General features: G+C 35.8%; 1 protein-coding gene across 1 annotated transcript in view; it reads left to right on the plus strand.

Moving 5' to 3' along the window:
* The window catches only part of LOC150081591 (calcium-activated potassium channel slowpoke-like), a 409,705-nt gene that overhangs the window by 356,913 nt on the left and 34,369 nt on the right, over positions 1 to 18,423 (plus strand). Inside the window, exons 15-16 of the mRNA XM_090380557.1 lie at positions 8,913 to 8,942; positions 13,003 to 13,135. Coding sequence (XP_090236683.1) covers positions 8,913 to 8,942; positions 13,003 to 13,135 — 163 coding nt within the window. The remainder of the gene's footprint in view (positions 1 to 8,912; positions 8,943 to 13,002; positions 13,136 to 18,423) is intronic.

The following is an 18,423-nucleotide window of genomic DNA, read 5'->3' on the forward strand; positions in this document are numbered from 1 at the left end:
GAAAAAAAAAAAAAACTTTTTCACTCTCACCCAAGATCAACTAACTCGGTCACGATGTTAAATGGTGAAAAAAAAAATTGTAGTTCTATGTGTCATTAACCGGATTCGAATTCAGGCCATTTCCATATGTGTGAAAGTATGTTACCCTCGATGGCTGGCCGAACAGTTTAAAAAAGTAATCATTGTATTAAAGGCAGTTGTCGTTCATATCCACATAATGTTTTTATCTCGATAGAAGCATAGGTTCACAGACCGATTTTCACGTTGTGTAGACTGAAAAGCTGGAAATAACTCATGAGGAAAACTCTGCTCTCACTGCCTGAGATTGGTTAACTACAACCTCGATTGAAGAGTTTGGGATTTCAGAACTTTTGAGATCCCACTCATCGAAGAGAATTGAATCCATATATGTACCTCTCGAAACAAGTGGCAGACTGCGATGAATCGTATCGACTAAGCTACCACTTAGGGCTTGGAGAATAGTCAATTCTATTATTATTATTATTATTATTATTTCGATATCCCGAAACCTACGCGTATATCCGTATATGTTTTTCTCTGTATTAGCTTATGTTTATGGGCTGATCTGCATGTTGTGCGACTGAAAAACCGCAAAGAACTCACGCGAAAAACCCTATTCCCTTCGCCTGAGATTGGTTAATGACAGCTTCCTCGATTGAACAGAACTGTAGAAATTCCTCCAGTGATCGATGGAATCGAACCGAGATTTCTCCAAACGACTGGCTAGGCAGAATAGGACAGATGTCAAGGTGTGTTTTTTTAACTGCAGTCTCCAGGGTTTCTCCTATACCTACACTGTGCTACCACTTTATTTGGTACACCCCTGCTGTGCACACAAATGATTTCTCCCACAACATTGCAAGTCACATGTGGATTCACAGTTGTGGATATAAATGCAGCAGAACAACCTTTCTAGTATCAATTAAGCGTACAAACCGTAGCAAGAATGGGAAAAAGGAGTGATCTAACGGACTTCGAACGTGGCATGGAAGTAGGTGCAAGACGTGCTGAACAAAGCATCTCTGAAACGGCAGTTCTCCTGAACTTTTCACGCACCACAGTTCAAGGATGTATCGAGAATGGTGCAACGAGCAGAAAACATCTTTTGAACGGCATTCCTTGGAAGAAAATCGCTTGTTGATGAGAGAGGTCAGAGGAGGATGGCTAGAATTGTGCAGGCAAACAGACGGGCCACAATGTCGTACATCACGTCAGAATACAACTTTGGTGCGCAGAACAAAATATCACAACGGACCACTAATCGCACTTTGTCGCGAATGGGCTACAACAGCCGACAGCCACATCGCGTACCTTTGTTATCAATGAAGAACAAGAGAGCACATCTCCTGTGGGCACAACAACGCCAGCACTGGAATATCGAGGATTGGGAAACAGTTGCTTGGTCTGACGAGTCGAAGTTCCTGGTGCATCATATTGATGGAAGGTTCAGAATTTGGGGAAAACAACATTAATCCATGGACCCGTCATGTCTGACGACTACTGTGCAAGGTGGTGGGGGCAGTGTTATGGTGTGGGGAATGTTTTCTTGACACACATTGGGTCCATTGATACCCATAGATTCACTTTTGAATGCCACATCGTACCTAAACATCTTTGCTAACCAATCGCATCCGTTCATGTTGACAGTTTATCCTCAGATGGTTACTTCCAGCAGGATAATTCGCTGGTGCACAAAGCCCGAATCACTATGGAATGGTTCCAGGAACATGACAATGACTTTTCTTTGCTGCAGTGGCCCGCTCACTCCACGGATCTCAATCTTATTGAACATCTTTGGGATGAGCTGGAAAGGGCTGTTCGCTGCAGGCATACAGCTCCGTCGAATCTCAAGGAACTGCGCGATACAATCATGTATGCATGGTGCTCCATTCCTGCACAACGTTTTCATCATCTTGTTCAATCCATATCTAGACGAATTCAGGCTGTTTTGAAGGTTAAAGGAGGCTCAACAAACCCTACTAGGTAGGTCTACCTAATAAAGTGGCAGCACAATGTATATGCCGCTGCAATATCTGAAAAAGAATACGGCCAAGGCTCGCAAGTGTATGTAGGTGTGTTGTTATGTTGAGCGTTGAGTGCTGGTACCTGGCGACTAGTCAGAGTAGCCAGAGGCAGAAACGAAATTGATTGGCAGATTAGATATCCTGCCGATAATTGGCGATTAAGCCAAAACTGGATCGCCAATTTTATTTTGTTTATTAAACGCGGTCGCGGCCGCAACCTATTTACAATACTGTACAGTTTTCAGCCATATCTGCGTATCCAAGAACGAATCGCACTTTATGCTCAGATAGCCGTGGAATACAGTTTTTAATCATAGAATATTTCCAGAAACTGTCCATCTAGCTACTGTTCAGATGTAAGTCAGAGATTTACATTCCAATGTATCACGAGGAGATGCAACGAAGGAACACTGAGATAGAGGTAATTCATTCCTTATCTGATCAAGGGAAAACATGCAGAGCACAGAGTATTTTCGGGTCTAACGGCACCAGGGATTTACCCTATCCCCGCGTATTTTCTTTGTATCGAGGACAGTACGCTGTCAAGGCCAGAGATTTAAAAGTGTGTGTGTCGTGTGTTGTGTAATATGTTGCGTCCCTTGTTCATCTGGCTTGTTAGCCGCCAGGCCCCTGATGGGACCTGACGTTTACGTACTCTGCCACGTGGCCAGCCAGGTGTTCCCTTAAAGTTTGCTCTGGCAGGTCCTGCCACTTACGTTCCTGAGATTTCAGGAATATTCTTATTTTCTTTGGGCACAGATGGTATATTAAACACTGTTTAGAGGAGCTATAAGAGATATGCGTTGGAAGTGATAAGATTTCCTAATAGGTCGGGCATGAATTTTGATGTTTTAACGAGGGAAAACATACAAGTGGAAGTGAGAAGGTAGAAGCCCACTGTGCTACAAGGAGACACAGTACGATAACGCACCAGTAAGATATGCATCCCCATTGCACCACAAGGAGACGCAGCGGCAGTGACCGTGGATCATCTAGGGCAGAGGTAGCGAGCCTTTTTAAGGGTGCGTGCCAAACTGACTAAATTTTTTAAAAATTCAAGACATTTAATCACATAATTTTGTCACAATTTTGTAAGTACGTCTCACCATCCACGGTACGTCTTGGAACGTATCCGAACTCTGACCTCGAACAAATCACTGCCTGAATACAGCTATTTACTGAATGGTGTGACGTCACTACATGCCTGACAGAGTGAATGGACGTGCGTAGGTCATGACTCAAGGTGGATTCTAGGAGTGATAATGTTTCGAAGTTTGAAATTTTTTTGGGACACTGAAAAAATTTGTATGCGTGCCACTTTGGGCACGCGTGGCATAGATTTGCCACCCCTGATCTAGGGAAATTCATGTCATATGACCACTGGGAAAATTCAGATTGCCAAATGTAGGGAGAAAGCTTGTAACATCGAACCAGAACTCAAAGTGAAAGCCTTTGGGTCTGAGGATCTTTTCCAACAAATCTACATCGGTAGCCTTGTTGAAGAAAATCCCCTAACCTCGCGGCTTACCACTTGCCAGTCGTTTGGATATTTCGGATTCGAATCTTGTGGAAGACTAGAGAAATTCTTAAGGGCCTTTTCGATCAGGACTGAAATCACTTGATCTCTAGCGGAAGGAGTAAAGTTACCCTTGTGAGTTTTTCCGGTTTTTTTAAGGCCGCTCAACATACATATCATCCTGTGTACACAGACTTAGCTGCTTACTGTGCATTATACAGACAATGCACGTTATAAAGATCTTATCTAGTACTGCATGAACCGCACACTATGAGTGATTGACACAATGATAAATTAAAATATTTATTAATTTTGGACGAAGCAGCAGAAAGGTTCACCAGCCCTGATACTATCCTCACCTTTCGTTTGGCTGCTAGGTTGATAAGAGTAGCATTTCCTCGTGTTCACGGAAAATATTCAATTTCAATTATATATAAAATACGCTGTACCTGGGTTTTTCACTACCTTTACACTCAATCTCTACCTATTTTTTTAAAAATCATACTAGCATGTATACTACTATATAATGTATATAATACTACTGCAATATGATAGACAGGGACAATATATGATATATGCACTGTTATTTAGCCAGAACCCAGATTTATCTACTTTTAGATACAAGTATACTACATTTGTCTAACGTATGTATATTATATGTATATATATAAATATACACTTCTTGGAAATATATATACAGTATATATATAAATATCCTTGTTTTCCTGAAGCAGCTTCGAAGCTATTTAGATCAAGCGTATGGGCAGTCCAAGCGTTTAAAAGGGCAAGTAGGTGGTTTCTTCTATCTTTCTCATGTTCGTCACGCTGCTTCTGCCATTCTGTAATGCTGCACCTAATGTGAAAAGCGTAACTTTTTCTGCATGTATTTCATCCGTTTTGGAATTATATTTCACCTTGCTTTCGTCTTATCACAATACACGATCAGAAAGTCCCAGTGACGAGGACTGTTGCAGTTGTTTATTTTCTGCTGCTTTTCATTCTCTAAACTATGGGTTATTACAACAGTCCTTCTTGCTAATGCAGAACTCTCCTTGGCGATTATAATCCTGAAAATTAATTCTCGAACTTGCAGACCGCTTACTGAGAAATCTTTTAAACACCATGATGCACTGGAGTGATTTACAATTTTTTTTTTTTTTTTTTCAAAAGAAAGTGCGAGTTAAGCTTTGAAAACCAGTGATGTACTGATGTATTTTCCAAATTTCAAAAAGATCAGTCGAGATTTGAACTTTTTTTTTTCAACTCCCCGTATTATTTTAGCACATCATTGCATCATGTATTTTCGGAGATTTTTCTCCATTAAATATCAAATCATTTTCCATTCAGATCTTAAACCAAGGAACTGTTCCGAGCAATCAAGAAACTGTCTTTTCTACTGCCGAACCTACCATTCAGGATTTTGTTTTTTAAACACTTTTAATTTTTCCAATTTTGTTAACGTGGAGGAATGGAATCTGAAAGTGTACACGTTCCCCAAAGGATGTGTTACCAGTTTAATTGTAATATTTTAATTTCTTTTTCATTTTAATTTAATGTTTCAAAAATTTATTAACAGCTTGAATTGACTGATTAGGCAGCGTGTCAGTAATTAAACCAAAACGGAATTTAGAGATGAGTTTTGAAAATTAGAGATGAATTTTGAATTTTAAAATTAGAAATGAGTTTTGAAAATTTGAGAAACATTAACAAATGCTTTACAAAAAAAGCATTTGTTAATATTTCTCATATGTAACTATGAGTTTTAGCAATATCTACATGAGGTTTCAATTTGGTAGTTCTAGTTCCTTAACAGGAGTGAAAAATATTAGTAAAATGGCCTTGATCGTCGAGGACTATAGTGAAATATAATGTTCTTGCAACAACCGACTTGTAGTTTAGAACACAAACCAATATAAATAACTAATAAAATAAATTTTTAAAATACGAATCTGTGATATTTAAATTCGATAAAAAGGCATAAAAAATAAAATAAAGAAATTAAATCATAGATTAGCTTTCGGAGCTGTATATTGCTTTATCAGCTCTGGTAAATGCAATACACGATTGTCTGTAAACTGCAGAGAATATACTGTAAGTACAAAGAAAACACATGATACGCGTTTGTTTTGTCGAATTATGAATTGTGTTCTAGGCACGCGCCAATAATTCGATGTCTTCCCTACACCGGGTGGAAAAGACCGCAGTTCGAATCCTGTCAGTGAAGGGTGCAATTTTTGTGAACCCTGTTCACAACATAGCTACGTTAGTTGACCTCGGCCAAGGGTAGCATAGTTTTCCTTCCGGAAACTCGAGTTTTTCGTCCTGTAAACCGGGAGATCGACCACAGAACACACGCAGTTTACAGACATAATGTATGCGTTGCAATATGGTCTGTTGTTGATGCGTCTAGAACTGTACAACAACTACCCTGGTTATTGAAAGAACTTTATATTGTAATATTCAAAATATCGCCTTGTTAACAACATACTTGCAACATACTTGTCCCTATGCTTGCAGCGCCTAAGTGCATTGCATATTTACTACTTGCATTGAGTCGGTTCATGAGGTTTAGTATTTGGGCAGAATTTTTCTTTGCTTCCATAGTTTGCCTAAGAAAATTAAATACAAACCTGTAATTAATTTCGCATGGTAAAATCATTAGATTTATATTAACATCCTTTAGATATTTATCAGATACTATACTTAAAATAACGCACTGAATTATTTATTAAATGCATCTATAATTACCGAGTAGAATTCGTTAATAAAATAAATTTTCTGTTTATACTCCGGGATGACCAATCGGTCAGAGGAGTTCACAAAATAGACAGAGTACAAGAAGCAGCACCGTATTTAGCAGTACGGGCTTGAACCTCGGTCACTCAAGCACGTGTACTTATGCACCTGCACTCCTGACCACTCGGCTACAGCTGCCTCTATAAAAAAATAGTTCTTGTTTATACTCCGGAACGACCACCAGATCGGTGGAGTTTACAATAACTCAATCAATACAAATGTATATCGTATTTAGCAGTCACGGGCTTGAACCCTGGTTTACTCAAAGAGCGTGTACTACAGCACTCGGGCCCTTGACCACTCGGCTACGTCAGGCTATATAATTATATATATAAAATTAAGGAGGACAATACAATACAAAGGCATAACTATTTCCGTAACACGATTCTTGTCATATATTATAGTAAATTTGATATATAAGACTAGTACAGCAGAAGCATTGTTTCTTGGATATCGCTAGTAATTTAAAATCGCTCTTTATGAAATAGTCATTGCTTTAACTAATTAGGAAAGGGAATTTAATTCATTACGAAAGATGAACCTAATTAGGAAAGGCAGTAATTTTGTTATTTTGCTTTGACATGGGTTGCCTTCAAAAGTTATTTGATTCAATGTCCTTCCTTCCCCCTCCAATATTTTTACAGCATCGGCAGTCGCAGTCCCCTTTAAAAGTATACTTTGTTTATTTGCACAAAATGCGACGGACGTATTGAATCCTAATTTATAAACAGATTTAAGAAAACTTTAATAATTTATGAATTCAAAAAAAAATTAATTAAATTTTTATTTAAATCAAAAATTAAATACTATGAAAGTAACAATCTATAAAATATATAAATATTTATATACAGTAGTTGTATTTTGTACAGTGCAGTAGTTGTATTTCGTTTATTTATTTATTTATGCATTAATGCTTAATTTCATTGAAGTAACAACTTGTCACCAGAGAGCGTTGATTTTGTAATGAGTTTTCGTTCCTCCTCCGGAATTATTCAAAGTACCAAGCGATAATTTATATTGTTATATGTATAGACTTCACGTATTAGAAGTTCACTTTTGAGGTAAATAAGTTTCTGCTGATCATAAAGTATGATTTAAGTATATTATTCCTGAAGGGTTTTTTTTTCTTTACATAATATGCTTTCTGGATTATTTTCTGCAGTGTCAGGTTATATTTTGCTGACGAGAGAGAGAGAGTTTATAAGCAGCTTCACTTTTCAGGCGATATTATATAATTGCTTAAAAGCTTCAAGTGTAGTAATCGTTATAATAAAATTAAATGCACGAGTTATATATATATGTATACTGCAACTAAACTTAATTATTAATTTAGGCTGCAGATCACGCAAAGCTTTTGGCATTCCAGTTTAGTCACTGCGCATGTGTATTTGCATGTAAATTGCCCTCTTCTCTAACTGCAATATATAACGCTTAAGTTACGGTGAATGAATATTCGTTTCACAATGGCTGAATTTGTAGCGGAGAATTTAATTAATACATATTGAGATGCTGTGATGACAGTTCTTGATAATATTTTTATTTATCACCAATTGTGCATTATGATTGACACTGTTAAGTTATAAAATAAATTTACTTATAGATACATTGTATATGTATATTATACACGGAATTTCTTTCAAAAAGAATTCACTACGTTAAAAAGAGAAATGACGTGTTTTATTAATGCAACCACATTGAAAAAAATTGTACCTGTACTTAATGTCGCCTGTTTTCCTTTAATGTAGTAAAAAGAGTGAGTTATTTCTTAAAATCTCTGAATAATCCATGTATTAATTTTAATTATATTTCACAACATTTTTATAGTGCACCTTAGTATGCTAATAATAATTTTTATTGGGTAATTTTTTTTTTGTAATCGCTAAATTTATAAAAATGTTTTGAGATGAATTACAGTTATTAAAATAAAAATATGTTATTTAATTAACGAATATTTAGAAGAGAATAGGAAACGCAGACCAACTCAGCTATGGCCATACGGCGTTAATATATTCTACTGTATCTGTAATTGCATGTTTTTATTCTTCAATTGGTTTTCTGGATGAAAAATCCCGAATTTCGGTTAGATAAAACCACGCAATCATCGTCTGAGACCGATAACTCATCTACGATCTAAAAAAAAAAAAAACTTCTACCTATTCAAATCTGAGCCATTTCAACATCATTTTGAAGAACAATGATCATAATTAATAAGCTAAGAAAGGGCGACAATTTCAATATCGTTAGTAATTAGGTTTCGCCGTACAAGACTGTACTATATGTTTAACTCTTTTTTTTTTTTTTTTTTGCTTTATGATTTCGTAAATGTGTAGATTATTTATTTTGCATCCTTTTCTTAGTGATATTGTGATAGTTCTTGGACATTTTGCAGATTTCTTTTTAGTACGTTTTATTTTGCTTGCTTGATGTATTTTTGTAGATAGTCATTACATTTTGTCTTGAATGCAAGTATATTAGATATATTCTAGAAAAGAAGAAGCATGTTTGGGTGTTTTTAGTTTGCTCTTCCCTAAACGAAAGTCTTTCTCTCGTCACAGCGGACGGATCCAAGGAACCAAGTGAATCGGGTAAGTGTTATAATGAACAAATGTGAACAAATACGAATTATTTTAAGTTACGTAAATTGTTTGAGTTAACTAATTAATATACAAGTGTTTTTGTTCATACTTAATTTAATCGTAAAAGCTCTTGTTAATACAAGCAAACATGATATATTTTGCTCGTGATTTTCATGATATTTATTGACTGACTTAGTGCCTTACAAGCATTGCCCACTTTGATGATACGTTTCTCACACACAGTGTTAATTTTTATAATTTAGAATTTATGATAAACCTAGATATTGTGTTATGTTATATTATTTATTAAAATTAGTTTAAACAGATTTCAACTACTATATATCATTTTAATGTACGCTGCCGCCATGGGCGCCGGCAGGATATTTTGAAAGGTGGTGGGCATGTGGGAATAATTTTTTTGTTCACCAAATTTTCGAATACATGGAATATCTTATATTTCAATAAATTAATGAAAATATTAAAAATTGTGCATTTCTTCGAAATCCAAAGGTGGTGCACTTGCACCACCTTACACCATGCTGCTGGCGCCCTTGACTCCCTCCTAAAAGTTTGCATTTTTCTCAATTTTCAAAGTTTTTATTAAAATAGGACCAGCTTGTTTACCAATTTTTATTAAAATAGGACCAGCTTGTTTACCAACTTTTATTAAAATATTTTCTATTATCTGTAAATCGTATCTAAAAACTTAAATAATATTTAAGAAATAGTTAAGAAATTTCTAGAATGTAGTCGAGAATATTTCAGAAAGGCGCAGAAGACTTCTGGATATGGTAGAACACTGTAGAATGTTGTAGATTATTCTATAAATTCTAAAAATTGGTAGGATATCAATATTATAGAAGATTGTAGATAATTCTAGAGTGTTTTGCAATAATATGAATTGAGGAGTACGAGCTGCAACTTATAAAATCGAACACGCGTCATTCAGAGAGTGTGCTTGGTGTAAGTTTTGTGTGTTTCGTGATAAACATGGCAAAAAATAAGGAACTGAGTGTTAAAAAAAGAAGTACTATTATAACTCTGTATAAAGAAAGTTATTCTATGAGAAGTATTGGCAAAAAACTGGACTTTTCATTTAAAGGAGTACTTGGAAGAGGGGATCTACGGGATTGTTCATCAGTGTGAGATAATTAATTATAATTAATTAATTGAGGCTACACTATTATATCACGTGGTAGATTTAAGTAATTTATTATTGAAATGCTACAATTCGGATTATTGAAACACGGCAATGCCAAACACTTAAACAATTTTGGCTACGTTTCGGGAACTTACTGTTTACTGTCTTCAGGCCTGTTTATGCGAACCTGGAATAGAGTTTTCTGGGAAGTTCCTTCCTAGAAAATTTCACTTCCCACAAAACGACTCCAGGTTCCATCCTGTTTTTCCAAACCTGGAGTGCAGTTTTCTGGTAAGTACCTTCTCTGAGTTCCCAAAACGCAGCCAGAATTGTTTAAGTGTTTGTTATTGAGGTGTTTCAATAGTTAAAATTGCAACATTTTAATAATAGATTACTTAAATCTGTTACATGATATAATAGCGTAGTCTTCATTAATTAATTTATTTATTTTCTCACAGTACTCACAGTAAAATTCGACGATTCAGGGAAACTGGCAGTTTAAAGGACAAACGACGATCAGAAGACCGCGCTTAATAACGGGAACACAAGATAAAACCATAACACTGATTTCTAAACGCAATCGCCAACTTACTACACCTGAAATTCGAGCCGAGATCAATAGGAACAGAGAAACTCCGTGTCTCTGTTTGTCGACCATAAAGTCCTGCTTGTTCGTCTTGAACAAGCAGGACTTTATGGTCGTGGTCTGAAAACGCTTATTAAAGACGGAAAATCGAAAAAAAAAACAACTTTTTTGGCTTGGGCTAAGAGCCATCAAAATTGGACAACTGAAGAGTGAAAAAACCGTATTGTGGATGGAAGAATCCGAATTTGAAAATTTTGGATCCAAGCATAGAGTTTATGCGAGATGATCAACTGAATAAAAAATGGTGCCACATTGGTTAGTGCCTACAGTCAAGCATCGTGGTGCTTCCATCTGGAGTCGCTTCTGTTTTTCTGGGGTGAGTGACATCGTCAGAATTGAAGGAATTGTAAGAAAAAGAAGATAAAACCATTCTTGAAAATAATGCAATATCCTCTGGATTTACACTTTGTGGAATAAATTTTATATTACAAGAAGACATTGACCCGAAGTACAGCTCTGAGCTGTGCAGAAACTTTCTAGCAACCGAACAACAGGAACGGTGTGGCCACTCCAACTGCCTATCTTAAACCTAATAGAACTTCCATGAGACCATCTAGAGTCTAGACCAGGGGTGGGCAACAGCCGGCCCGCGACGATGTTGAATCCGGCCCCCTCGGTAAATGCATAAATATAGAAAATCCATACCTGACTACACTCGCCGTAAACGTTCGGCTTAATTCGGTTCAATCGGGAATCGCGGCCAGTACAACAGTAACCAAGTGATTCTACGCAGCGTCAAAGAGTTATTTCCTAATTATTATTGTAGCATCGATCGAACGAAGTTCCTTTGGGTTTGACTTCTTATTGAAAAAAATAATATTGGTGCGAGATATTTTATGTTTTATGCCTTTTCTAATTATTACAATTTTTAATTTAATATAAATTAATATAATTTAATTTAATATTTAATATAAATTTAATATGGCTCATTCAGATATTTTTTTTAAAAATACATTAATAATTTGGTAATTCAAGTAATATAGCATTTTTTAGGTTCTGATTTTTTTTTATTAAATCGTTCAATCTATTCCGGCCCGCATCATGATGCGAAAATTTCATTCGGCCCGCATCATGATACGAAAATTTCATTCGGCCCGCTGACGAAAAAAGTTGCCCACCCCTGGTCTAGACCGTCAAGTCCGTGAAGTCTGCCCGTCGTCCTTGCAGATCGCTTGGAATAATGTTAATCAATACAATGTTATAAAATTAATCGCCACGTCTGTGTGAAACAATAATAAAATCTCATGGAGGATATTTTGATGAAATATCAGTATAGTTGTTAATATTAATCATTTCAATATTTTTTGCTTTAAATTTTTCAATTCTGTATAAAGCATCATAAAATACTTTTGTAGTGCGTTGTTTCTATATTAAACCTTACATTGTCATAGTTAATTTCAAATAAAAAATATTTGAAATTAACTATAAAAAATAAAATAAATAAATAAATTGTTATACGCTGCGATTCCTAACTTTTAGGTGGGAGTGTACTTTTCTGTTGGTTCCAAAAGATCTGATTTAATGAAGAATAAAGAATTTATAACCTTCCACATATACTTAACAGAATATGAGAGCACCGTACAGCAAATGTACTTAACAATATGTTGTTATTATATTTGCTATAAGGCAGCTTGACAGTGCCTTATAGCAAATATTATAATAACTTTAAAGGTCATGGTTCTTCTAAGGTACAATAATTCCTTACATATTAGAAGTGCCACCTTAGAATGAGAAAAGATACCCTAATAAATTTGCGTTTTTTAACAACTTATAAAATTAAGAAATTAAACTCTCGTTTCCCTATTAACGCAAAAACGTTAACGTAAAAAAAAAAAAAAAAAAATCCAAAATTTGATTTTTTTTTTTACGAGGCATAACCAAAGCGGCAGCGATACCCCTTATTAGAAACGACGTTGAAGTGGTATAACGGTGTTAAGAAGAAAATTGGATTGTAGAGTACAACTTCATATTACCACATTCCAATCTCCAATAACTTCAAATTGGCAACTGGAAAAAAAAAAAACTGATGTGAAATTGGCCCTAGGGATTATTAGTATTGTTTTATGTAGAACTCTGTTTTTTGCTATAATGATGCTTTGCAAAGGGTTGGTTATTTTTTCTAGAAAATAATATGAATTCTCGTGAGACAAATCGCCTTTACAAGTACAAAAGGGCGATCAATTTATTCAATTTTAAATAAACGCAATTTTTACTGCATTTACATTACTTAACTATATCCTGTTAACTGGCTGGTAGATAAATTCCCATTTTTTATTCGATAGTCACGAATATACCTGGCCAGCTGAGCACAATCAAAAACGGAAGACGTAAAAGCTGCGGAAAAGCACGGTCTCTTGCCAACTCTACGACTTCATTAACTTCCCCCACACGGAAAGCCCGTAATATGCATTCCAGGTATGTTGTTTTATCCGTGTAATTCAGGCATGCTTCCTAATTAAGTTCATTGATTTATGCACAACCTTTAAAAGATGTCCAAGCCATTCTTTTCATCTAAACGACAATATATTAAGTTGCCTGTAATTCGTTTCAATTTAGTTGTTTTTCCACCCATAATAACTTTGATATTCAATAATTTTTGTATGCTTTGTTTTAACACAGCTTGTCATTTTGAAAATACCTCCAGTTAACGAGACATGCCTACAAGTTGAATTTTGCAAAGTGGGGCTTTTAATTCTAATATGTTACCTTCCTAAGTTTGCTGTACTGATTGCAAAATAATTTTATTTTTTTTTTTTTTTGTATCATGAATTGGTTTTCTACAATATGAGAAAAAGGAAAATCGTGTTTTTCTTATTTTGTAAATTTCATTTAATTTATCAAAATAACAATTTGTGTACTTTTATTACAATAAAATAAACAAAACTCAAATAAAATGAAGAAAATATTAATATAAAAGTAAACGTCTATGTAGATTCACCAGATTTTCTGTCTTTCGGTCTCAAATGAAAGCTCTGTAGTTTTGTGCATTTTAAGAAGCCTTGTGGTGAAATACCGGTCGTATTATGCCATAACGTTTAGTTCCACATGTTTCCATTTCCTTCCCATATATTGGCGGAATTGCTCACCCCTTTTTCTTGCTGACAGAACGAAGAATTTCTAGAAAACAAGTCTGTGTGAAACTTTAATAAATAAACCTTAAATTGTATCTTATATCCTAATTTTCGAAATTTAATGGGCATATTTTCAAAGATACGTTGATTGATTGATTCATGATTGAATTGGCAACCACGACAATTCAAACATGACACTCATGATTGGCATCATTAATGTTCAGTCAGAAGTAATGTTCAACAGTTTTTGAAGCCAATCCATGACCTTTTCAGCTGTAGTCATTGTTTCTTCAGGCTGGTTATCAACAGTTGGCGTTCTTATATGCGGCCCAAGAAAAATGCCTTCTTTGAGTTTTTCATGAGACTACATATACTTTATTACTTAATTATTGCTTTAATGACACCCAAGCATATGCATCCGTATAAATAAAATAAATGTAAGTTTATTCTCCGAGACGATTATTTAATGTCAGAGGAATTCACAAAATAGAGAGAATACAAGACCATCGCCGTATTTAGTAGTCACTTGAGTTTGAATCACTGTTACCGAACGTGTATAATTGCTGTACCTCGCGCTGATCACTCTGCTATGGCGGCGTACAAGTGGCCGATTTGCACGTTGTGCGATTAAAAAAACTTGGAATAACTCACGGAAAATCTTACTCCCTCCACCTGAGATAGACTAATTGCAGCCTCGGTTGAAGATGACTTTAGAAATTCCTCCAGTCTTCAACGGGAATTGAGCCTAGACTTCTCCAAGTGTGGCTGACAGCGATACACCTTATACATTGCATCTAACTTATGTATCTGTATATCTTATGGACCATATACAGGGGCTGGACAAAATAATGGAAACACTTGTGATAAGAGTTACAGATGTGCACTAACGTTTCCGGGCCTGTTGATTTTAAAACAGCTTGTGTTCTACGTGGAATAAGTTCAAATAAAGCTTGAATTGGCTTAAGAGGAACTTCGGACCATTCTTCATGGAGGAACGTTTCAAGCTCCTAGTATTCTTATTCTCATTCTCTGATGGCGAGTGGCACAGTTTCTCTCTCTCCTCTCCAAATATTTCCACAGTGTCTCAATAACGTTTAAGTCTGGTGAGCGTGCAGTCCATGAGAGATGCTTAGCCTCTTTCATGCTCCTCAAACAAAGATTGGAAACATCTGGCGGTGCGTATATTGGAGTATTATCATCTTAAATATGTCATCGTTTATGACATAATTTTGATAAATTATGTCATAAACGATGAACAATGAGAAACAATGTTTATACAATGAGATAAACCTGGTCACTCAGAATATCAAGGTAATGCATAGCAGTAATTCGCCCGTTTGGGGTGATAATAGGACCTAAAGAATATCAAGATATTTGCTGCCCAAACCATTGTTGATTCTCCTCCATGTTTAGCTATTGGCGCAAGACAGTCAGGATGATGCGCTTTCCTTTGCATTTGCCAAAGTAAACTCTGCTTGATGTTGATAAAAGTGTGAATGATGATTCGTCTGGAAATATGACATTTTTCCATTCATCAGGTTTTGTACTCCACACACCATTGCATCCTCTTTCCAACATTACTATAAGTAACGAGTGGCCTGGCAATAGTGACTCTACCCAAATTTCAGTTTTATGAAGTTCTTGCCGAACTGTTTTGCTAAAAATTGGGTTGCTATGACTCACAGTAAGTAAGGATGGTCCTAATACTATGTATTAGGGCCATCCTTTTCAGTGTCCGGCGGTCTCCTTTAGTCAGCTTCGATTTTCTGCCACAATTCGTCCTGTCAGATTTTGTTTTTCCGTTTTAACCAGCAGTACTGGCTTTTTTTTTTACTTCATTTATTTTTTATTTATTTATTTATTCTTTTATTATTATTATTATTTTCTTTTTTTCTCTCTTTTTTTTCTTTCATAATCAGCACCACGGGTTGTCTTTCTTTCTTTTTCTTTTTATTTATTTATTTTTTGTTTTCTTCTTCCTTTTCCTCTGGAATGGGCCCCCAGAGGATCCTGGCTCACCTTTTGGCAACACTAGGTGGGTCAGAGTCTCTTTTGAGACAGTACGTACTCTACTGGAACTAGCCCACCTTCCCGTGGTGTGGACGAGTACCCAGAACCATCTGTCCAGGTGACTGATGCTTCTGGATAGCCAAGAGGCTAGAACAAAACACGCACACAATACGCACAAACCGATACCAACATATTTCTGACCCTTTACAGTTGATTCTGTTCTTCAGAGAGACATGAGGCGGAGTTGAACTGATATTCCAGGTGCCACCCTATCCATATACACACGTGTCCACATGTTTCGATACAGTTACTCTGGATACATTAAACAAATAAGCAGTTTCAGTCATCGATGCCCCTGCGAAACATGCACCAACAATTCGACCTCTTTGAAATTCAGAAATATCGGTCATTTTCTTCATGTACCTCTGAATAAACATGACATATTATCGTCTTTCCTTACAAGTACTATTTGCAAGAAACAAAAAAAAAAAAAAAAAAACTCGTCATTGCATATTCATAAATACTTCATACAGACATTACAAAAACTACTACTATCATATCAGGTGTTTCCATTATTTTGTTCATCCCTTTTATATATGTTATCGCTAATTTGCACTCTCTATTCTCAGTACTTTTGAAATGGTTCTCTGTTCGTGATTATACTGAAACGTTGATAACCGATGGTCGCCAACCGTGTAATATTGAAAAGTGCGATATCATTTTTGCGTATTTTATTCTAGAGCATAAAATAGGGTATGACATTTTGCGAAAAATTTATGTGATTGAAAAAAAAAAACTGAATTCACTTTTAAACACAGTATACATGAATTAGCGAATTTGCTCTATAGTTTCCACATTTTGAAAATCTCTGATCCCGAGATGACTGGGGTAGGGTAGTAGTGAAAAAAAATGCTGACAGTTTTTCATTTAAAATAACTTCTAAATTACTGTTTATATAAAAAATCTTTCATTAAATGTTATTTATTTGGCAAAAAAATTATTAAAAGGACTTGAAAAAAACTATTTTCTAGTATAGATTTAAATTTTAGGAATTTATCAATAGCGCTTAGAAAGCGCTTAAGGATGTAACTACAATTAAGGGCAAAGGGTAAATTATTGCTTTCGTAAAGGTGACTGTGGTCTCAGGCAGTTTTTAAATTCTGTGCAGTGAGACCAACTCATGAAATTACCAACAGCAATTCTAAATGGGAAGCATTCAGATGTAATCATAGAAGCTGCTAGGCCTTTCATGCCTGGTCTTTTCTGCAGAATCGTCTTGTCCGTTATTATAGCACCGTCCCAGTATAGTTTGTGAGTAAGGGTCTCTAGAACGGCCTGAGGTTCCTACTTGTAATACGGTACAAGTAGGAACTTGTCTGGGTGATAACCCTGCATCCCAGGGTTATCACCCAGACGAAGTGATATCACAGACATGGTACAGCGTCACTCAAACATAAGGGATACAGAATTTGAATTTGAGTAGTACAATGTGTACAGAAAGGACAGACAGTACAGGAAAGGGGTTATGCTGTTAGTTAAGAAGCATATTAAATCTGAGGCAGTGCATCCGGTCGACATGAGTAGCCAGTGCAATTTTGAGTCGCTTTTGTGTGACATAAGTACTGGGAAAACAAAAATGAGAATAGGATTACGGAGAGCATCTTATAATGGGTGATTTTAACTTTACAGATATTGACTAGAACTTGTGGGTTGTTCACTCACATACATTAGCAAGATTTTTGTGCATTTATTGAATGACTGTATTCTACAATAGCATGTTAGAGAAGCAACAAGAGGAAACAATATTCTTCATGCATTAAGAAACTGCAGGTAAAAAACACCAGGATGGCAGTAATCAGTGTGCTGGGATTAAAGTAAACTGTGTACATGTCTTTAAGCTCCTTTTTTTAATAATAATTATTTTAACATTTTATCTAATTAATTTATTATTATTAATTTTATTTATTTATTTGCTATTTTTTATTATTTTTTTTCTTTATTTTATTTATTTATTTTTAGTAACATAAAAAAATTTTGTCCATAAAAATTTTTTTTTTTTTTTAGCTAACCTCTTAGGGGGCAGAATTCGCTGGTCTCCAGTTTATTAGAGACGGGATTTTAAACTGCTTGTACCCAGATTTCGGCTTCCTGGGTGCGGGAACTGCTGGCACCCATTGCTATTACACTTTTTGCAGTGGATGCGGGATTCTTTGTTGTATTCATAACCGTACGTGATTATAGGGGACTGCTGCACCCATAAGACTTGCGCTTATTCCTATGGTGCTTGATATATTACATTTAGTTAGTACGTGTATCGTTGGGCCCGCCTCCTCGTGGCGTGGACGGGTACTGGGAAGCAGCCTTCCTGGTGATCGCTACTTCCTGGTAGCAAAGCGGCCAGAAACAGCTAAACAACACACACACACTGCGCAACCATAACACTCATTTCTGGCCATTGTATAGTCTTGTATATCATCACAGAGAACCAGGGCGGAGATAAACTAACGTTTAGGGGCCGCCTTGCGTAAGACACAACACATGTCCAAATGTCTTTAAGTAAATCTCACAGCACACTGGGATTTATTTAAAGACATAACTACTGTCAGGGGTAAAAGGAAAGGC

The sequence above is a fragment of the Mastigoproctus giganteus genome, chromosome 8 (assembly GCF_048544385.1).
Source record: "Mastigoproctus giganteus isolate SK-2022 chromosome 8, ASM4854438v1, whole genome shotgun sequence".
Taxonomy (NCBI): domain Eukaryota; kingdom Metazoa; phylum Arthropoda; class Arachnida; order Uropygi; family Thelyphonidae; genus Mastigoproctus; species Mastigoproctus giganteus.